Here is a 24,000-nt window from a genome sequence, read left to right on the forward strand (position 1 = left end):
AAACTCATGTTGACTTTGTGTTTGATCAGGTAATGAAGCTGATGCCCAAGTGGCAAGCAGCACTCAAGGTGGAGTTCATCAGGCTGCTCAAGGATGACATATGCATTGTTCTGGAAGGCCTCGTATCTAACATCCTCAAGAACAAACTCATGTTGACTTTGTGTTTGATCAGGTAATGAAGCTGATGCCCAAGTGGCAAGCAGCACTCAAGGTGGAGTTCATCAGGCTGCTCAAGGATGACATATGCATTGTTCTGGAAGGCCTCGTATCTAACATCCTCAAGAACAAACTCATGTTGACTTTGTGTTTGATCAGGTAATGAAGCTGATGCCCAAGTGGCAAGCAGCACTCAAGGTGGAGTTCATCAGGCTGCTCAAGGATGATATAGACATTGTTGTGGAAGGCCTCGTGCCTAACATCCTCAAGAACAAACTAATGTTGACTTTGTGTTTGATCAGGTAATGAAGCTGATGCCCAAGTGGCAAGCAGCACTCAAGGTGGAGTTCATCAGGCTGCTCAAGGATGATATAGACATTGTTGTGGAAGGCCTCGTGCCTAACATCCTCAAGAACAAACTAATGTTGACTTTGTGTTTGATCAGGTGATGAAGCTGATGCCCAAGTGGCAAGCAGCACTCAAGGTGGAGTTCATCAGGCTGCTCAAGGATGACATAGACATTGTTCTGGAAGGCCTCGTGCCAAATGTTCCTGACATCTTACTCAGTATGTCTAGTACCAACACGCTAACTTCAGATAAAGTTGTAAGTCAACATATCTCAAGGTTTTTTTTAAAGAAACACATCTTATTATTTAATTCTTAATTTTTTGTATTGCTTGTGCAGGTAGAGTAATATCAAAAGTATTTACATCTTCAGTATAAAATATTGCAATTTCATTTGATTGCTTTTTAAAACTCTTAAGTCTTTAGTATTATTTAAGAATATCTATATATATATATATATATATATATATATAAAAGACAAAGCACATACTCACTCAACCACTCAGTACTAATTCTCCAACTTACTGATATCTCAGAAAGTTGAAAATAGGCACTTGTTGCCTCAAGGAAGCATTTTAATAAAGAACAAACATCCATAAAGATTGAAATAGGGTTGCAAGCCTTTGAAGAACTATGTATTTGTTTTTAAACATCCAGATGGCCTAGAATGATGAAATTTGAAATACACTCAACTCATACTCTCGACAGACCGAGTACAGATTTTTATGATGGTGCACCCTCCAGAAGAAATAAATTTCCATTTTTACATTGTGCCAATAACCTAGAAATATAAAATTTGACACACATGCCTCATAACTGAAATAAAAAAACAAATGCATTTTTCTAAAAGACCAATTAACCATAGGGGTTGAAATAAGGTTGCAACCCTAGTAGAACTATATGTTTGTTTTTCAACTTCCTGATGTCCTACAATAAAGATAAACTTTTAGGTTAGGTTTGAATTAATAAGGTTGAAAGTCAAGAGTTGTTGCTAGTTGATAGAAAAGTCAAGAGACTTACCTTAAAAACTAACTTCTAGGGTCCACTGATTTGAAAGAACATATAAAAGTACACATATTTAGAAATTTTTTATTATTTATGATTTTTGATTGATTTGACCAAAGTAGCCTTTTCAGACCAACGTATGTGTATACTTTCTTGATCAGGACAACAAAATAAACCACTTTTATCGTGTCAGAAATACCTTAGATCAGAAGTAGAATTCAATGGTTGGAAGTAGTCATGTTGTGACCGAACAGATTTTTCAGATCTATTCATTTACGTATATATATATTCTTGATTAGAGTAACAATGCATATGCTACTAAGGCACCAAAAATAACTTGACTGAAAGTATATTTTTATGAATAAAAATATACGCTTTTTGACCAAAGAAGACATTTCATATTTCATTGGTACTCATTAAAAATATTTCACTCTCTGACTCCGAGCAACAAAACATTACTCTTTAACCCTAGAGCTGGTATGAAACGAATTTTCGTCGCCAAAGGCCCGTCCGATTTGGCAACGACGAATATTTGTCACCAAAGTAGACATGTACAGTTATTGAAATTGTAGGCAATTAAGGTCATATAAATGATTTTTATTTTATATATTCTGGAAGAGCAATAACTATAGTACCGATTTACTGTTCTTATTTCGATTATTGTCTTCTTTGTTTACCGTAAAACATCGTTTTTTTGGACAGCTGACGTGAACGTAGTACGGGTCAACCACATTGTTGTGAAACTGTAAACAAGTGCCGGGTTTTGTGTTTGAGGTTACGAATCCAATAGTATTTGGTGTTGTTATTATTGTTTTTTTAGCTTTCTTAGGTTATAGTTTTAGTTGTTCAGTATGGATGAAAACTTTAGAGACGGATCAAATGATCTTAGAGAGCTCGCAGGGCGGGATCTAGTGACGCTGAGTGAAAAATGAAACTTTGTATATATTTTACATATGTAAATAAGGTAAGATTAAAATGTATTATTTTATCTTATTTTTGTTTTAACTGTCATACTTATATAAGTATAAATGCAGTCAAGAGATTATGTTTACTCACGAACAATAATATTTATTTAGAAATGTATGCATTTTTGAAAATTAGTAAATATGGGTGCTTTTTCATACAAAGCCCTGTAACACATACGTTTTGAGGTAAAAGTTACAATAATTATATATTTTTGGAATCAGGAAAAAATTTCGAATAAGTTATCCATTTACGGTTTTGATGTAAAGCTTATTGCTAAGCAGTTACACAACGGAATATTTACAAAAAAATTTTTTTTTTTTTTCTTACATTTTGTAAAAAAAAATAAAAATATGTTTCCATGGAAACAATAAGATATTATTATTACAATGTTCTCCATATAGTTGTGAATACATTGACATAATATAATAGTTTATATTTGGACTAACAGTTATGAAATGTGATACATTATAAGAAACGTCTGCGAGGCTGTTAAAATAGAGCCGCCAGTACAGAGTGACACCATTGCCAGCTCGAGGGTTAAACAAATTATTCTGACATGGATCAAGATTTTGATTGGAATATCTTTCAGTGACCATCACTTATTTTCAATATTGTTACTATGCCATTCGAAAAGGGTATGCCTATGATGTTCCTGTTATTCAATAGGAAATCACGTGTAAAGCCATGGATAACTGCTAGTCTTATATAAAACTATTAACAAGTATAAACTCCCATTACAAAAAAATATTAAAAAACTATCAAATAAAAAATTAAAACTCATACTAATACAAGGCTATTGTTTAAGCAATATAAATAAATGCAGAATCACCGTGATTTATTAATAATATGAGCATTTGAAGAAAAATATAATGAATAATCAGGGTGCTGTTATGTAATAATCTTTTTGTGTGCTGTTTTACACCCAGTGCAATGTTTCACCTGGATACCAGCTTCTCCAATGAGATAAGATATACTGAAAGTGATAAGTATATTTAAATCTCTAGAAGTGGTGGTTTCTTATTATATTTAACATTCAAAATTGAACCATACAAACCCTAGTACTGCAAGTGGTTTCTGTAGTTCTTTTTTTGTTAAATATTTTAATTTGGCTTACAATAATTTGTCAGTTTTCGAGTAAATTAGTAACATTTTTGTATAAAATTCATAGGAAATTGAAATTTGAACACAATATAATAAATAAAGTAATATACAGTAAGAGAATAGTTCTGAAATGAATTTAATTTATTATCAAAATGTACTCCAAAAAACTAACTTTATTCATTTTTATAATTTATACACGACACAATTTACTATTGGTAAATGAAAAAGTACCTTAGACAAGTTTTCAATAGACAGATAAAAACTTGTTTACACTGTATAATATAAATAAATTATGTTACACAGTGTGGTATGATTCTAGATATTAGGTACAAATTTGAAAAAAAAAAACTTTTTTGGAATAGATGTATATTTTATAAGTTTATGATACAATAATAACAGCCTTTCCAACAATTAATGGTTCTGAATATTTAAATTAACGTAAGAGCTTACAGTTCTCTGTTTATGTAAGTCCATAATATACTACAGTATTACAAGCAGACATGTGCTGCATAGATACTTCGTTATGAGTTTGTGTAGTTATTTATGTATTATCCAAAAATTGAACATTTTTTTGTTGATGGGCAACTACGGTTTATTAAAATTTTTGGTACCAATTAGTGATTGGTATCTGAATTGATTACGGATGGCTGAAGAATTAAAATATTGGAAGTCAAATTGTTATTTCTGTAGTTGGTGTATTACAAGCTAGCACTAATGTTACCCAATGTTTGCTGCAGGAGTCAGGCAAGGACGTGGGCCAGGCACTATTTGTCTGTGAGAAGAACCTGAACGATGCCCCACACTGGAGGCTCCAGGAAGAGCTGCTGGCAGGGTTCCGTGTTGTGCCCAAGGTCTTTCACCCGGAGTTTGTCTACCTCTACTTTGTGCCTCTTCTGCTGACCAGGGCCGTGAGCGGGGTAAAGTCTATTTCACAACTTCTAATATTCTAGAAATGTTGATTCGTCAAGGAGGAACACAAACAAAATTTAATTTCTTCTTCTTATATGGGGCGGCCTACTGCCATACACTTAAGCCTTGCCTTTTGCGCACCCCGGAAGCACACCATGAGGTCTACCAGTCTATGATTTCAGCAGTTCCACATCCGCCGAAAACAACCTATCAGGTCCTCCTAGGGAAATTCACCAACCTTGTCAAAACTACCAAAGTTGGCATACCACATTTAATTTAACAAACACCATATCTGTATTTGCAAAGCTGAATTTCTTTTAAATGAGTGTTACTAAATAGTTTAAAACTTATTTACGTTATTTTTGTCATGAAACATAAATTTAACAAGTTTTACCATATCTTCAAATCATACTGAGTAAGAATGAAGTGCCACCAAAATAGAGTACTAATAAACTAAAATGATATCTGCAGGGCGGACCTAGTGGTTCCAATGTTCTTTGGAATTATATCTACGAACTTAATTATTACCCTTATTATGTACCCCGTTAAGCACACGATTGCCTAATTTTTAAGGTAAATGAATTTTTTAGGTACCTCTGGGGGTACATGGAGAAACATTAAAAAAGCATATTGAAATGATTTTTTTGTGCAAAATTGCAAAGCCTACATTTCATTATACTTTAGATGTTTAATGTACAAAAATGATGCGGTTTTTTGCCATTATTATTGAAAAGTTTTATGGTAAATAAAAAAGTCCGGAAAGAAGCTGTTGTCGTGAACGTGTTTAAAACAAAGGTAATACTGTATAATAAATATTTCAATAATAATCTTATTAGAATTTACTGTTCCAGAGAATTCTACCTTGTCGGGTTGCAGCCTTGAACACGCTTCTGGTCATCATTGCTGATCCATCCCAAGCGAAACAGAAGTTGAAAATTCGCAACAAAGTATTAGGTAATGTTCTTAGATTTACATCAACTAAGATAGTAATGATTGTTAAAAAGAAAACAAACCTGTTCATAATGTCTTTCTATTAATTTTCTGAACAATGTTTTTTTCCAATATATTCAAAGGTCGTCTATAAAATGAACAAGGTTTTCACTTGGGCAAAGTGACTTTTTTGAGGAGTGAAGTTAGGACTTTAAGTCCCTCCTAACAAGTATGCTTAAATTAAATAATTAAATGTAATTTAATTTTAAATTTAAATAACCAAATAAACAAAAATTATAGCTTAAAATAAATAGTCATCAATAATTAATTTACATACACATATATTTTCACTCTTATTGCCAGTCACACTCGCTTTCATTCAACTAGCATTCCGATGCCCCAAGTACACCATTACCTAAGACTGTCCACCGTCAGCATTCACTGCTGAGATGTTTTCTGAGAGAGCATTCCACTATTGAGTGGCTGAATCTGTAAATAGTTTACTAAAAGTAGTTCTTTGATCAATCAGAATGGATAATACAGATTTACCTGTTCTCATATTTTGGAAATTTAAAATTGTTTGATAAATAACTTGGACAATTTGTATTTAAAAGTGTGGGCAATAGGGCGAAAGTGATACTCTTTAAGATTTTAAAATCTGAAAAGAGATAATTATTTAACGTAGGGCATTACGTGACCATAATACCTGAGATTGAAAATTAATCTAGTACAAAAGTTTTGAGCATCTTCTGAAGTTTATTAGAAAGTCCCACTGTAATGCCATTTAATGGCTATGTCAGAGTGATTGAAGTGGGTTATTACAAGATGCTTTATCAGCATTATTTCAACAGTCAGCCACAGATGTGGCATAGATCCTGTTACACTCCAGAGAAGTCTGCTTAGTCCGTCTTAGGTGTTGTCAGTAGAGTCCAAGAATTTTTTCCTTTTTCAGATTTCAAGTCTCGTATTAGATTTAAGAATTTTAAAACCCTTCCCACGCCGTAGACGGATATATTAGAATGGCATACTTTGACCAAAATGCCAATTATAGATTATGTCTCTTCAAGAATCTTTTAGTTTAAGGCCTTCGAAATGCCCGGTGCACGCTCTGTGCTTATCACGATTGCCAAGGAAGTATTTATAAACAACCTTCACTCAGCGGCAGAGGGACGGGAGTGCCCTTTGTCTAACTCCAACTGCCTGCTCGTCAGTTCTGTGTATCCTACAGAGCCATGACCAAACATATTTGTGGCGTGTGTTACTGCTTTCTCGGTTGTCACGAGTGCACATGTGTACTATGTATCTCGTTATTGTTCTTCATCGTGTGGTAGTGTTGTGATTAGTTTGAAATGTTTAACTTTTCAGTTTAATTACACTTTACAATGAAATTAGAATTTATTTGAAAAAAAAAAAGATTTTGTTTATAGTTCTTTTTTATTTTTATTAATAAATACGCTAATTTAAATTAAAATGCCTTGTTTTATACTTTTTTTGCTTTTACTTTTATAATTTAGTTGTAATAAAATGTTAGCTTTGAACTTAAAGAAACCAAATTTTTTAAACTAGTCTTTGCCTTATAGGAGAATTAATGGGTTTATTAGTGGCGTGCGAAGGGTTAACACACTGTAGAAACAGTGTGTTAGTTAAAATACCTAATATTCTCTATAATAAACAATGTCTACAGCAGGACTTTTCAATCAAAGCTAGGTTTAGTAATGCGTCCAGTATCTTAGCTAATGTTTGTCTAATGTTCTTGATATTTTTTTGTACAAAAATAATTCAGTAAAATTCCCAGTAAAATCTGTAGTAATATTTGGTATTCTTAAAATTACTTATTACTATCAGATAACAAAGAGCATTGTCCAGTAAGCAATACAATTTAACTTTCATAAATCTTACAAGTTGTCATAGCATTGACATTACATATCACAATGCAAAACACTTTTCTGAAGAAAAGTCAATGTAATGTAAAAAATACCAACAAATATGTAGCAGTAAACAATTTTACTCATACTGCCGTAACTGCAATCAGCTGACAAAAGTCTATATTGAATTGTCAGTGTTGTGAAAAATTAGACAACTATATAAAAACACAATACAAACATGTTTCTTGTTTTGTGCACAATATTCTATAATGGTTACTTACAAGAAATAAAATTCAAAAACACATTGATTGTACAACAACACAAACTTACAATACAATACATCATTTTGATAATTAGTAGTTACTAACAATATAATTTAAAGTAATTGAAGGCTCATACTATTTGTATATTTATAAATATTATTAGTTAATAAAAATACAGTTTAACATAAATCACGTGGTAATAAATCTTTTTGAAAACTTTGTAATTGTAGTCTCCGACTGTTTTTAGTGTTTCCAAAGCATTATTATTTTGTAACTAGAATAAAATATTCCACAGAGCTGTGTAACAACTCCAGCTTCCATTGCCGGCAGCTGTTTCTGCGAGGGATGTCCTCGCTCGTCACAGTCTCACCGGAGATGCTCAAGGAGTTGTTCTTCCACAACATTACCTCCATGGCAGGTTAGTTGCATTGAGTCAAGAACTACATATTTGTAAACTCATTATATTTAGCTTGGGATATTTAAATTCCAAAGTAAAATTCAAGTGTAGATCTATAAATTCTTTATTGTGTAACGGCTAGGGGCAAAAATATTGCTATTAAAATATAATAATTAGTTTTAAAAATATAAAGATAAGCCAGTACCTTAAATTTTCTTTACATTATTGTGACCTAAATTCTCAATCTTGAAGATGCTTCTTTCTTTATGATATTGAGTCCTCAACAAGACCATTCTGACTCATTAAAAAAAAAATTATATTGAGACATATATTGCTGATATTATAGACACCACTTCTGATCATATGGATTGCAAGCTCCTTTCTAGTGTATATACTGCACCAGCTACCTTGTACAGTGAAACCGATCAGAATGTTTAGGTGCAGCATTTAGATATCGCTGTTATCTGTATTTGTGTCTGTGTAGATGATAAGGTGCCCAACATTCGGTTGATGCTGTGCAAGCTCCAGGCTAGCATAGATGCTGCTAGTGCCTTTATGAGTGGGGAGAGAGATCAGAATGTTTAGGTGCAGCATTTAGATATCGCTGTTATCTGTATTTGTGTCTGTGTAGATGATAAGGTGCCCAACATTCAATTAATGCTGTGCAAGCTCCAGGCTAGCATAGATGCTGCTAGTGCCTAATGAGTGGAGAGACTGATCAGGACATGTAGATGCAGCTCAAGATGTCACTTTTATCTGTATCTGTGTCTGTGTTAGAAGATAAGGTGCCCAACATTCAGTTGGGGGAGATCGGGGAGAGGCACTGAGTCTATTTCAATTTTGGCATTAAGTTTTCTTAGGTCAACCACCATACGATGTTTTCCATTAGGCTTTGGAACCAAGAACGCTGGACTGGCATACGATGAGTTTGAGGGCTCAATAACTCCTTGATCCAAGAGATCCTTGATGATACCACGCATAACCTCCATCTTTGGAGGAGCCAACTTGTATGGGTGGGAGCGTACTGGCTGAGTGTCAGTCAGACGAATTTCATATTCAATAAGATGGGTAGAACCGAGCTTGGGTGTGAGGACATCCGGAAATCTTGAGCAAAGCTCACGGAGAACCCCAGCTTGCTCCTCATCCAAGTGACCGAACGGGTCCCCAGGGGCAGAACCTTCCTCACACTCCACCTCACCAACCTGCGGTGTCGATTTGAAATTATCGGAAAAGGGGACTGACACTCGCCGATTGAATTTGAAATAAGACTGGCCCGCCTGAAGATCCAGCACCAAACCAGTCTTTTGAATAAAATCCGCCCCCAAAATACAATCCATACTCAGGTCCTGGGCCACAAGGAAGCTCCACACCCATGAAAAACATTCAACCTTAAACTTGATTGAAGCCTTCCTCGAAATTGGAAGAGGGGAATTAGAAGCAGTCCAGCAAGTTAAAGAAGACTCCTCGGTGTGCTTCACCAAACCTAACCTTGAAATGGCTTCAAAAAAACGGGAAGAGATGAGGCTACAGGCTGACCCGGAATCAACTAGGGCCTTATGCACTGAGTCTCCCACTAAGATATTGATATAAGGGCACACCGAAGATGCTGTCCTAAGCCGTAGGTTTCCCTTTTCTGCTAGGCTTGTAGTGTCCAAACTATTAATCAAATTTTTCGCACAGGTACTATTTTTTTTTTAAATTTTTTCTTAGACCTCGGGGGAACTTCAGATAAAACCCCCCTTTGATCTAGTTTTTTGGACCAGTGCGATATCTCCTAGGACACTCCCGACGAGTATGACCTCGTTCACCACAGGCATAGCAGATGGGTAGACGAAGCCCACCTGAGTGGTGTGGCCCATCTACGGGATTCTGTACGGACGTGACAGCCCTGGAGGGCTGGATGGAACGATGATTGTTCCTCTCCGCCCTCTGCCGGTCAGCAAACTGCACGCTGCGCGAAGCAATGCACAGACGGTCCAGTTCAGAAAAGGTGGAAGGGCGACCAGCAAAAACCAGACGGGACCTCTCTTCAGGATTGAGACCCTCAAGAATGGTGGTGACCACAGTACTTTCGGGGATATCGAGCCTTAAAACCCTATCAGTGTCCCTCACCTCGGCCAGAAATTTTGCCAAACTCTCTCCGTTGCCCTGAGGCCTAAAGAATTTCTCCACACGGAGACGTTCCCTCAACGGACCAGGAACAAAGAAATCCAATGCCTCCCTATGAAAATCATCCAGGGTACCACCCCTCTGGAGAACTCGAACCAGACAGTCACCCAAAGGTGGCCTACAAAACGGAGAGATGACATGCAGGAAGCTCGCTCCCTGAAGACCAGGCAAGTCATGCAGTCGCAGGATCTCAGATAGAAACCGCAGCAAAGCTTCAGTATCCAGACCATCCACCGTTGGTAGTCGCTGCAGCAACGGGGTAAGTGGGTTTGGGAGCTTGTGATACTGAACAAAGGATCCCGTCATCACAGCTCCCAGTCCTCCAGATCCAGCAGGCAGGGTCCCGTCCACACCAGACACCCCCGACACCACGCCCACATCAAAGTCTGCAACAACTGACCCAGGGATCCGGCATTCACCCTTAACAGCCGCAGCAGAGTCAACCGCAGACAAGGTTTTTTCAGGAGCCTTTGCTCCCTCGTCCCTCTCGAGTACAGTCAGCAGGCTGTCCACCAAGGTGATGCGTTCCTCCAACCACTCCCTATCACCAGAACTGGTAAGCTTGGATCTAAGTAGCGACAGCCTCATATGTAGATGGGTAAGCCGGGACAAATACCTAGCCCTCTCTCGGCCAGTAGGCGGCGACTCCAACCAGTCCTCCTGACTATTTTCAAAAGTCTCCAACTTAGCCTCCAAAATAGGCCTCTGCTTCTGGAACGCCAAATCCCTAGGCCAGGTAGTGTCCAGGTCCATGTTATCCCGCAGTTGCTTCCGCATGGACTCGCAGTCGGAACCCGGAGTAAGCCCACGAGCCAACAACTCAAAATGGAGATCCTCCTTCAACAAGTATTCAGGCACCAGAGAGACAGGCATGATAAATAAATAGAAGACACAGACTAACAAGCAACACACTGACTCGAAGTCAACAACTAACAAATCAAAATTAGTAAGGCGACAAGAGAATAACTTAGTGAGACAACACTCTCAGCAGGGTCCCCAGAATTCCTGCCGTCCACGAAACACGGCAGCAAAACCAAAAATACCACAGCAAAACACTACGCCATACCAGAACAAAACCAAAAAAAAAAAAAAACACGATGACAAGATATAACAAAAACGCACAAGTAAACAATAATCCGAAAATAATAAACAAGTTTACACACTTCCTGTCGATCGGCGATAAATAGCTCAGCGAGACGGCACAGGCGCAGGAAGTCACAATCTACCCACTCCAACACATTCCTCTCGCCACCAGTGGCAAAACAAAACCACGGGCCCGCAGAGGGTAAAAACACGTAACCACGCTCTGCTACCATTTTGTCCCGAGTTAGCGAAAATAGACAGGAGGTCTCGGAAGCGCGCCCCTCCCAAACTCGGAGCAAATCATAAAAAAAACAATCACATGCCACTAGTGGGAAGAGACAAAAAGCGAGACAAGATTTCGAGTACATGATATAATTAGTAGGTGGCAAACATTTCCATGCAAAATACAATTAACTGCAGCACCACGGTGCACCGTGTAACTTAAGAACTAAATAACAACAGATAAAATTCCAATGTAGACAATAACATAATAAATAGAAATAAATAACATAATAAATAAATAATATAATATAATATAGAAATTTGATATATAAATAACAATTTCAGGTACGGCAGTAGTAAATATAAAAATTTTAACAGGTAATTTTTTTTATGAACTGAGGGGAGGGAAAAGGTTGTAGAATTTCTAGGCCCACTCATTTTAAAAAGTAATTTGGTTTCAAGTTTGTAGCCGAAAATTAAAAAAAAAAAATATTTAAAGCCAATTTTCGAAGGAGGCGGGGGCTTAGTTGCCTCCACGAATCCGAATTAAAGATGAAATCCTCCCCTTCAGTTCCTGTAACTGAACTAAATAAATACTGGCTAATATACTGGCCCTCCTCCAGATCTAACATCTGGCAGCGCTCCCTGCACCCCAGTCCTCGCAAGTTCAGTATAAGAAGTAAAAAAACATTTTTGATCCAACCTTGTTCCAGAAGAAATGAATGGGAGCACTACACTCCGGTTGGATGCCGGTCCAATAGCGCTGGCAGGGCGCGGGCATTCAGTTGGCTTCAGTGCTGTGGGCAGACTCGCCGCATCAGTCCCGCTGACGGCACTCACGGGGACCCTATAGAATCCCAACATAACCAGTAGATATTCAGAACAACTTTACTACAACCCGAGAAATAATAAAAACTTAATTATGTTTGCCACAAAGTATAATAAAATATTTAAATTTAACAATTAAAAAAAAAATAACAATCTGTAACTAACAGTACCTTTTAAGTATCAGAAGACTATTTCCCAAAAATACCTCAAGACACCAAGTATTATAAGATACACTACTTGGTGACAATATTAAATATTACAAACAAAACAAATTTTCAAATATATAAACATTTACTTATAGGCTAGAACAGCCATACTAAATGATTAAGCGTGATAACAATTACTTGTAACTATAATTCGCTGGATTTTAATCATTCTATTATAATATTATAATAATTTACATTTTGCTATTAAATATTAATTGTAAGGTAGGCCTAATAATAATTATATAATTTACAAATAATAACAATACATTATTTCCCAAATAACAATAATTAAATTCTAATCAGTTCACGCTACTATAAAGGCAATAATTAAATAATAAAATTGAAATCATGAATGTTGCCACCCAATTTTGCACGCAACACAAAACACGAGGTAACAAAAATTTGCAAAGTCTGTACCGTCTCGCTTACACTAAAAAAGACAAAGTGTGTACACGGAATAAATAATTTCCGTTCGCCGAACGGATCAGTTAGAAAGCACTAGAGCAAAAATAAAAAACTTAACTAGCATAGTAAATAAATTAACAAATTTAGAACGTACGAAAGACAGGATAGAACACTTTGCGACACGAACACGTACACAAGGAACACAAGTTACAAAATAATATATATAAACTACTTATAACTAATCTACGATAATATATGTCTGGGTGGGAGAGAAAAACCGCCAACTAATTAAGTAAAGAGAGTGAAAAAGACAATTACCTGCCGAAAGTAGTAGAATTAGCCAGCCATGTGGAACGGGACGAGCAGTGAACAGACAGCAACGCAGTAAGCCTCTCCGAACGTGTCTGACCGCTCCGAACAGTAGCCGGTGCCGGTGCCGGTGAACAGCTGGTGGGTAAACTAGTCAAGGTCAACCAGCTGACCTCGACCAAACAGTCCAACCAGGCAGAAAATCAATACTTGACGGAGTGACTCCCCCACCGACTGACAAGAGTGGCCGAGGTGGGAAATGTAAAAGAAAAAAAATTGTCCAAACTGAGCCCCGGCTCAGTGCCCAACATTCAGTTAATGCTGTGCAAGCTCCAGGCTAGCATAGATGCTGCTAGTGCCTCAATGAGTGGAGAGACTGATCAGGACATGTAGATGCAGCTCAAGATATCATTGTTATCTGTATTTGTGTCTGTGTAGATGATAAGGTGCCCAACATTCAGTTAATACTGTGCAAGCTCCAGGCTAGCATAGATGCTGCTAGTGCCTAATGAGTGGAGAGACTTATCAGGACATGTAGATGCAGCTCAAGATATCATTGTTATCTGTGTTTGTGTCTGTGTAGATGATAAGGTGCCCAACATTCAGTTAATACTGTGCAAGCTCCAGGCTAGCATAGATGCTGCTAGTGCCTAATGAGTGGAGAGACTTATCAGGACATGTAGATGCAGCTCAAGATATCATTGTTATCTGTATTTGTGTCTAGGTAGATGATAAGGTGCCCAACATTCAGTTAATGCTGTGCAAGCTCCAGGCTAGCATAGATGCTGCTAGTGCCTAATGAGTGGAGAGACTGATCAGGACATGTAGATGCAGCTCAAGATATCATTGTTATCTGTGTTTGTGTCTGTGTAGATGATAAGGTGCCCAACATTCAGTTAATGCTGTGCAAGCTCCAGGCTAGCATAGATGCTGCTAGTGCCTCAATGAGTGGAGAGACTGATCAGAACATGCAGGTGCAGATTTAGATAGCACTGATATCTGTGTTTCTGTCTGTGTAGAAGATAAGGTGCCCAACATTCGGTTGATGCTCTGCAAGCTGTTGCCAAAATTGAAAACAATAGCTATGGATCCAGTAGATCGCAAGCTGCTGGCTAGCATAGATGCTGCCACTACCTCAATGAGTGGAGAGACCGACCGTGACGTGCAGATGCAGCTCAAGATCGCACTGAATCTCATGGATGAGGGTGACAAGGTGAAGGTAAGAACAGTTGTGTACTGTGCTTGCTCTTTTGGTTCTTATAACAATGCATTTTAGTCCACAAGGTGTGGTAATAGTCAGAGAATCGGTGCAGCTTAGCTCTAGCTTCTATTTCATGTAGACATAACGTAATAAAATTAATACGTTACTTAACTATAATAGAATTATTGTAATTTACCTGTTACAGAAATTCCCAAAGTTGCCACCTACATTGTTTATACATGTGGTAAATCACTTAATGTACCTATCTTTTGGAACCTCCTGTTTAATTTGTAGATTGCTTGCTGACTAGGAGATTGAGTGCCGTAATCACATTTATGAAATGCCACCACTTTTTCAAAAGTGAACCTCGTTCATATATAGTAAGCTTGCGAATCTTGACTGTAGACACTAATGTACAAATACATTTTTTTTTAACGCACACTTCATTCTCAAACTTTAGGGTCACCAGAGATACGGTGATCAATTAATCTTAAAACAAAAATAAATCCAGACTACACCGTAGATTAGATAAACTGGGATACAGAGAAACCGGCTTGCAGCGGTTAACTGACTTTCGCCGCACGCGTTGTGTACGCTTGTATTTATTTTAAGTGTAGTGAAAGCCCCAGCGATTCCCAACTGACACTTTATACAGAGAAACTCAAATATTTATCATAAGACAACTTAACATTAAGAATCTCCTACTTTTTATTTACAAAAATTCCAGTAACCTCTTTTCTACAGTTTCACATTGACATAATACCCGCTATTCCAATAGTACTGGAATTCGATCTCTCAGAGTGAGTAAATCGATCTCAACAACAAATTGCTACTAAATCTCCTAAATTTGATATAGAAATATTTCTTCAAATATAATCAATACTAATATTTTTCAGCATCTTCAATTTTGATGTTCGAAAAAACATAAATAACATAATTTTTAATTTAACTGTATCAGAGGCCGAGTCACTGATAGCGACCAACCATGGATGGCTTTGACCTCTACCTCTCCGCCACCCTTCCACCCCCCACCCCCCCCGACACACTGTCACATTGACTCAAGACACACATTGGCATTAGTTGCATATAGTTTGGGTTGTGGCTTTAATCAATTAAACTAAACAATAATAGTTCAAACTCATCCTTTTTGGAATAATTATTGCAATTATTGTTTTTACTTGAGCAACTCGGATTTACTACGCACAGATCACATTGTCTATTTAGACCCATTTCCTTAGAGTATCCTTTCCTCAGGCAGATTAGATAAGAATTTATTATAAGAAACCAGTTTAATTACTTTTATTTGTTCCTTTAGATTACTAATAACTATTTCGCATATGTTTTCTGTTCCTGTGTACATTGTAAAATCTTTATGGAAATAAAGTAATTCATTCACCGACTCATATGAAAAAAGTAAAAAAAAAACTCAGAGTTGTATCACAATATTGGTAACATTTATTTAACCCAGTACTTCCAGTGTTCTGATATAGAGCGGCTGTATTAAAACCTAACTTATGGGTTTCGTAACCTGTTGTTTGTGTCATTATTTTACAACCTCTGTTGCTTAGCCTTAGATGCCACAATTATTCAGTTGTAACATATTAGGTATTTTATGTGTATTAAGTATTTATTTTAATTCAAATTGATGATAGCAATAATTTTAGTTACAAAAATCATTATAATGATGAAATCTTGTAACTACCAGTATATAGAGATTTAAAATTGTATTTGAATTGTTGCTCATGCTTATTTCTAGAGACATTAATCAGTTGTTCTTTATTTTTGTTTAGGTTTTGGGCAGTAAACGGCTAGAGCCAGATGGTGAAAGCAGTTCAATGCAACGGAAAAGCAATACAATGGGCTTTTCCAATACTATATCACGTGAGTATTTATACCTTATATTCAATGTACAAGGGTCAGATAAATACATTATTTTATTATGAATTAGTAGTTAATATATAACGTTATCTGAAAGAGATACTACTGTATTTTGAAACACGAGTTTCAATAGTTATTAAATTTTTTTTATTTCAAATTTATTTTGTTCCAGTTAAGTATTTTTTCGATATTTTTAGTATGCAGTCTAAAGTCATTTTTCTGTTGCAGCTTTGACAGATATGAGAAGTTTTACTAGTGAATCGTCGTAAGTATTTTTTAAATGCATATTTGTGAAATTTCGTTTGTGTCTAGATTTACAGTTTAATTTAGTAAATGTCTGTTCATCAGCTTTTATATTTTATTATATATATATATATATATATATATATATATATATATATATATATATATATAAAGAACAGTTTTTTTTGTTGAAACCAGTAAAACATCAAAATAACATGTTTATTTTTGTAAGCTTTCTATGTATTGGTGATAAAACAAGTTACTTACATTGTTACAGGGCAAGAAGTATATCATCCCAGTACAGCGTGGCCAGCCAACAGCAGGCAGCTTCTTCCAGACCAAAACCTTATACTGGTAAGAACTGCTTGTACACTACAATTGAAACTAGTTTCATTTTAAACTTAGCTTTAAATGTGGCGTCAGGTCAATTGGACCGACATCAGTTTCTTTAGTTTCCTACTTTGATGAAACTATGTATTTGAACTAGGACATTATCAATGCAATGTGTCGGGCTACTTTACTCAACAAGTTTGTGTTATAGACACATAAAAGTGATGTGTATTTTATATTACATTATAAAAAAATAGTTTCAAATTACAAAAAAAGTGTTTGCTTTTTTGGTCAATTTATTACATTTTCTTGAATTGTATAAAAAATCCCCAAACCTCAGGATACCTGTGAATGTCTTTGAAACATTTCTCAGACAAAAATGTTTTTCCATAACATTCCTTAAAATTGTAACTTGTGAAATATTTCTTGTCAAATTACATCCTTTTTTCTGATACTCTATTTTAGAACACCTTGAATATTTTCCTTGCTCCTTCACCAAGAAAAGGAGATGACATATATTGAACTCCAAATATGTCTAGGATTGTTATCAGTTAGTTTTTTCTTTGCAGAATCAAAAAATGTCACTGTGTCTTGAGATACTTGGGCATAGGTGACTTGGTATTCTTGGTCATAAGGATGAATTGGGGTTCTCAGGCATAAGGAGTTCATGCCTTGGCAAATGTTTTCAGCATCTAACATGAAAGGACCACAATCATTCTGTGTAATCCTAGGTGTGAATCCTCTAAGGTTGTTTTGAGATGAGTTTGGATTGAACATGCAAGAAGGTGGAGAATGCGGCTAGATCTAAGGATGAGTAGGTTGCTTCTGCAGTCACCTTCCCACAGAGTAGCATCTAGTTTTCTCTCCTTTAGTAGATCGCTGTCTTCTTAGGTTATGGGTCGATTATAGTACATATTCACAGAGTTGATGTTTTTGGGAATGAATTGGTCTGTAGATAATTTAATGAGCAGGAGAAAATGTTGGAAACTTGCTTTTTGACTACCCTGCCTTATTAAGGGAGCATTGCCCCATCTTTGACATTTCGACCAAGGATGATGAACTTCTCCAGAAAGACACACGGTGTGGCATACTCCTACCTTGTCCTAACACAACGTGTTGTGTTTAGTTTAGTGGTTAAATTTTTTACTAATCCTTTCCATGCCACTAATAAATCAATTAACTTTCTTATAATGCCAAGACTTTGAAAAGATTTTTTTCTTTTAAGTTCAAAGCTAATTTTTATTATAACTAAATTATAAGAGGTAAAAAAAGTATAAAACTGCATTTTATTTAAAATTAACGTCTTTATTGATAAAAATATAAAATGAACTATTTATAAAACTGTTTATTTCAAATAAATTTAAATTAAATTGAAAACACCTTGTCGCACTATAAAACAAGATAAATATTTCAAACTAATCACAACACTACCACACGATGAAGAATAATAACAAAATACGTAGTAGACGCACACTCGTGACAACCGAGAAGCAGTAATACATGTCACGAATATGTTTGGTTGTGGCTCTGTAGGAGACGCAGAACTGACAATCGTGGTGGTCGGAGTTAGACAAAGGGTGCTACCCTCCCCCTGCTGCAGAGTAAAGGTCGTTTATATATACTTCCTTGGCAACCGCGATAAGCACGGAGCACGCACCTGCACCGTGCATTTCGGATATGATTGTATTTGGCGTGTCGGTCAAAGTCTACCATTCTAAAATATCCATCTACAGCATGAGAAGGGTTAAAATTCATACTTGTTTTTCCTGCATCACCTGCCAGAAGCCTTGTGAAAAAAGCTTGTACGTTACCTGTGTTGTGATGTGCAGGTAACCAGGCTATTCGAGTCCAGAGCACGCCGGCAGCGACAACAGGTTCTCCCAGGTATCCGGTGTCCCCCCGCACCACACAACAGAAGTCCGGGGTCAAAGCACCAGGTGAAAAAAGAAAGCCATCATTACAAAGGTATTTAAAAATGTCAAGGTCACGTAATAGATTTAAAATTTATAAAGTAATCCTGGACACCATTATTGTTGAACATTTGTAAAGTTAACTATTGAAAGATTGAAAGAAATTTTGCTTCTACTTTACTATTTTTTGATAATTTCATTTGGTTTAGCAAAATAGTTTAGACAACTATGTTATACCTTTGATCTTTATGAAACAGCTAGTTATGCTTGTAATTTATGATTTTTAATATTACAAAATGAGAGATGGTTCCATAAATCTTCTTTGTTCTTTTAAACCTACAACGTAGCAATTCAAAATTTGGAAAATCTTCATAACATAAGCTAATACTTCATCACAGCAACAGTATTAGTAGTATGTTTACATAAACTTAAATTTCAGATAGCGGTCAATCATTAATCTTTTTTTATTATCGCTGTACCAGAAAGATTAACTTTAACTTAGTTTGCAAATGAATAAATTTATCTTTAATACAAATTATAATTTTAATTTATATTATTTTTTAGGAGATGAGTTGGTTGCAGATTTACCTCTTATGAATCCACATCCTACCACTCCCTTTTCCTGATGTAAACAGAAGTGGCAGTGTTCTTTCTTTAGTGATAATCTATTTTGTATGATTAAAACACAAACTAATAATTTATCAAATGTACTTTTATGTTACACACTTTCTAAATAAATAAAAATGTATATTACTGTATATTATCTTCATTTCTTTCAGTAGTATAAATCGTTTAATCCGTTAGCTATCAATGATGGAGTATATCATCCGTCATCAATTAGCATCAGCGTAATTACCGATGACAGGCCTTGCCTGTCACGCTAAGTTCGTAATTTTCAAGTTGAAAAATATTCCCGATATCGATTAATTTTGCGTGTCTAGAAAGAGCACAAGTGCCACTCGGGCAAGTTTCTCAATGGGTGCCCCTCCACTCTGCCGTATTGCCTCAGAGCGTGAGACCAGTTTTATGCTGCTTACTGTATCTATTGCTGGTTTCACCGTTTCTTTTCATGTATTTTATGATCACCAACTTGGTTCGTTCTATTTTGTGGGTATTAAGTTTATCATGGCTGTGCATATGTACTGTACGCCAAGTGAGGAAACTCACTGAACATGTGTTTTCTGATGGAGAAGAATCCGAGTCAAGTTCAAATCGTTCTGATGATGACGACTTGTATGAGAGTGGATATTGTTGTTGGAGAGGGGGAGGAGTAAATTTTTGTTTTATCGATAAATATTAAAAAAATAAACAAACTGATTCATGGATGTCAGTTGGGATAGGGGTTGAGAAACCAGCAGAGTATTGAATACGGACTGGAACCAGTGGCAATGCACTGAAATTCCACTACCGAAAATTACGTTATCAGTTCCAGTCAACAAGGGATTGTCACCATTTGTATCTTTCCGCATTTTAGATCTGCTTGTTGCCTTATTTTACACATTGAATGTGTTAAAAGGTCAGTAAGTTTATACGTGAGAGAGAAGCATCCTTTGTTCACTTTGACTGCTAGAGTCTGACATTTTAGCTTGACTTTCTTCCAAAGCAGCCTAGCTGAAATAATGACCACTCAACTTGATGTCGGCCTGTAGCCACCTCAATCCCTCACACACATCCACCCTCAATATCCTGTAATTTGAGAAGCTGCATAAAACATCCTATTGAGTTGAGTGCAGTATGGGTTTCTTCAGCGTCTTGTTCTTGTAAATAAAAAGCTAAAAAGGTATCAGACTCTCCTTTAAAATATACAATAATAAATAACCTCTGCTTTAATTTAAGAGTTTTACGGTCTTGCAAATTTGCAGGGATGCTACAGGTCAGGGAAGTCAGGGAAAAGTCAGGGAATTTCGACGTTGGTCAGGGAAAAATATAAAATCCCTTTACACAAATAATCTTACTGCCGCCGCGCCGAGTCCAAGCCTGCAGACGACGCGGCGCATGAAGCAGGCAGCCAAGGCGGCTCGGCTGGCCCACCCATTAATTGCCAAAGACCCTGGGGATTGCGTCGAAAAAAGTCAGGGAAAAATGAAAAATTTTGTCTAGAAATCAGGGAAAAGTCAGGGAATTTCATTATTGGACTCCTGTAGCAACCCTGATTTGATTGAAATGTTTCCTTTAGCTTCATGATGAACTCATAAAAAATATGTTTGGTCTAATCGAGATCTCTTTCCAAAGTCAGATCATTATCAAAGAAATTATTCTCCATAGGACTCGGCTCTAAACATGTTTTCTATCAATTAAGTTCAATTACAGGTACTTATAATTAGCCATATAATATACATTCAAATTTATAAGATCAGTTCAATAAAAGATTACCTACGCAAGTTTCTGTAATCACTTATTTTATTTGTACTTTTGTCATATCTGAATGAAATCGGGTCTAAATTATGGGATCAATTTACACGCTAACTATATTAATCATCATTAAAATTGCTTTACTAACAAGACAAAGTATAGTGTAAAATTTAGCAAACATATGCTATAAAATAAGGATTTTGTACAATAAGACTGAATAACAGGCTAACTTTGAATTTTTATTTTCTGCATATCAAGTGTAAGACTTAATATGTGTAGTCTATAACAGACTGACAGCCAAAAATACAGATGAGACAGAAAACAGATAAACATTGAAATGTTTTATAGCATGTCGAGTGTTGCGCTTCACCACATCCAACAAATAGATAATAACCATTCGACCATCACTTAGTCAAATATAAGTTCAACTGTTATAAATACAAATGGCGATTAAACATTAATACATTTTTGAGACCATTTAATTACATTTGCAACCGTCAACTTCACTGTATTGTACAGTATTGTAAGCATTTTTTCAGTGTTAAGAAATCTTAGAAATTGGCCATATTTTGAAATCCTCTAACATTATAACACTTGTCAGATAGTGAAAGTTATTTAGGACTAGCCAAGTGGTGATGAAATATAACAATAAAGGCTGAAATGGTAAATATTAATAAAAACATTATAGTTAAAATAATTAACTGTAATGCAAAAGTATGTATTGAACAATTCAAATTAACAGAAGATATAAACAGGATGTTTGTCTTCCTCTATAGTCAACCTATTATGACTATTTTAATATTATAGTGTTTAAATGTAATTATATACAATTATATACATAATATAATTATATTACTAGTTTTTTAGCTTTCCTCACAATGATAGTTCCTATGTTAAGTTTATCAACTATTACTGTTTCTGTAACCTATCCTTTTAACAAATTTAGTCTTTCTACAGTGGTTTCTAATTATTAACATAATTTAAATTTCAACATTTCTTGCTACTATATGTGTTTCATTATTCAATATTTTTCCAGATTGGCAATGGATGACCCTGATGAGTTTCTAGTGGATGCAGGGATACCCCTTAATACTGCGACTGAAGTAGTCAAGAGAATACCAACCCCCAGACCAGTCCATCGTCCCCTGCTGCTGTTAGACTCGGAGGAATCCAACTCAGAGCACAAGACTAGTACAAGGACTCTACCAGTATTAACAACGTCCAGACCGACACTCATCAACAAAAATATCAACTTCAATTACCGTCCTAGCAACTTACCTGTGAAGAAAGCAAATTTCAAGCCTTTGACCAATGAAGAAATCGAGAAAGAGCTTTTACTACCGGATAAAGAAATCGTGTCGGACTCTATCCATCCATACTCCCCCAGAACATCGGACCGACTGAAGTATCCCGGTCGGACAACGAGGACGTCCAAGAAGGAGAACAAGAGGTACAGCCTGGACGTGGGGGTCATCTCTAACACTTACACCAGAATCGAGACTAGGTCTGGAAATGTGAATAAACGCTACAGTTTGAACGTCGATGCGAAAAAGGATGTCGGAAATAAGAAGAGTATGTCTTGCATCAACAACAATACCGTAATGAGTCCCAAATTGGGTTCGACAAGGTCAGGAATAGTTCGGCCGCCGCAGTCGTGTGTCTTGGAGACAGAGAAGGTGAACCACTCCAAGAGGTCAATGTCAGTGGAGAATCTGCCACCGAAAGTGACAAGGTTGGCCAGCAGACTTCCAGTAAGGTGAGTACATTACATCTGTATTATCTGGTACGAGGTAACAGTTCTAAGTAATTGTATTTTCTGAACAAATAACGTAGAGGCCAAGAAGAGACAAACTAATGTAGGATGGCAAGTAGGAAAATAGGAATATTGCTTTTTGTTGGTGGATATGAATTGATAGAAACCTTCCTCTAGTTTACCACATGGCAAATCTCATAGATTTTTAGACACAAGAGATTACTTGAAAATTCGCACTTACTATTTAATAACGTTTATTGTACTTTTGCATTTAGAGAATATTTTATGTTCTTTATTTATCTTTTATTTTATTACTATTCTGTATACAAAATTTATTTTATATTAATACTAGCGGACCCGGCGCGCTTCGCTGCGCATTTCAATAAGTTTCCCGCGGCTTCGCACGCAATTTCCCGTTGAAAACAGTACTCTATATTTACTTATTCATTTTCTATCACATTCTAAACATTGCTGAGATAATTGATAGTCGTTCCTTCGTGAGCTTCTTGGGCGCATTATGAAGGTATGTACCACATTCCTGATACTTCTGTCAAAAAAAAACAACTAAGGTTGATTTTATAACATTCTTTATATTTGTAGCCAACGTAAGATAGTAATTATGATATCTGCATTGCTCTTCTGATCAAGCATGAGCATGGTTTATATTAAATAAATATTGCAGTTAAAGGTGAATTTTTACGTCAAATTTGAATTGTATTATCTGGATAGTAAAGTCTATGTTTAACAGTGATTGCAGAAACAGTTTAAACAAAATTTGTCGTTTCTCTTAAGCTTACTCTATGCTTTAAAACTATAAGTGTAGTAATTAAATTATATATAAATATATTTTTTGTCGCATTATATATGTTTACAAAGAACAGCTGATTAAAAATTTGAAAAGACTCTTTCACTTAATAACATATGTTTGCTGCAGTGCATTTCTTACGGGTATTTCTGTAACCAGTGGGGCGGAATCCTGAATCGGGAAAGGGATAAAAAGTATCCTATAACCTTCTACAGATCAAGACGAACAAATTTAAAAAAAAATTAGGCGAATCCGTCCAGCCGTTTGTGAGTGATGCTGTTACACACGAACAGTTTCATTTTTATATAATAGATATCATGAAATTAAAATACCAATTGGAAATTTACTATGTGTTCATGTATCAATTCG

At 36.0% G+C, this 24,000-nt stretch overlaps 2 protein-coding genes across 3 annotated transcripts in view; both read left to right on the forward strand.

Moving 5' to 3' along the window:
* LOC124356640 (DNA repair protein XRCC2-like) overlaps positions 1-24,000 on the forward strand; it is a 183,090-nt gene that overhangs the window by 59,266 nt on the left and 99,824 nt on the right. The window lies entirely within an intron of this gene.
* LOC124356639 (serine/threonine-protein phosphatase 4 regulatory subunit 4-like) lies at positions 576-22,848 on the forward strand. 2 transcript variants are annotated; one of them, XM_046807761.1, is made up of 10 exons: positions 576-760; positions 4,311-4,490; positions 5,334-5,436; positions 7,836-7,958; positions 14,179-14,378; positions 16,151-16,241; positions 16,467-16,503; positions 16,759-16,835; positions 18,641-18,776; positions 22,110-22,848. In XM_046807761.1, the coding sequence occupies exons 1-10, from the start codon at positions 605-607 to the stop codon at positions 22,831-22,833; spliced, it is 1,827 nt and encodes a 608-aa protein (XP_046663717.1). In that variant the 5' UTR covers positions 576-604; the 3' UTR covers positions 22,834-22,848. The 2 variants fall into 2 exon arrangements, with proteins under 2 accessions (XP_046663717.1, XP_046663719.1); XM_046807763.1 differs by lacking the exon at positions 22,110-22,848 and adding an exon at positions 19,286-19,479 and having other exon boundaries at positions 582-760.

Source organism: Homalodisca vitripennis, chromosome 3 (genome assembly GCF_021130785.1).
Source record: "Homalodisca vitripennis isolate AUS2020 chromosome 3, UT_GWSS_2.1, whole genome shotgun sequence".
NCBI lineage: Eukaryota > Metazoa > Arthropoda > Insecta > Hemiptera > Cicadellidae > Homalodisca > Homalodisca vitripennis.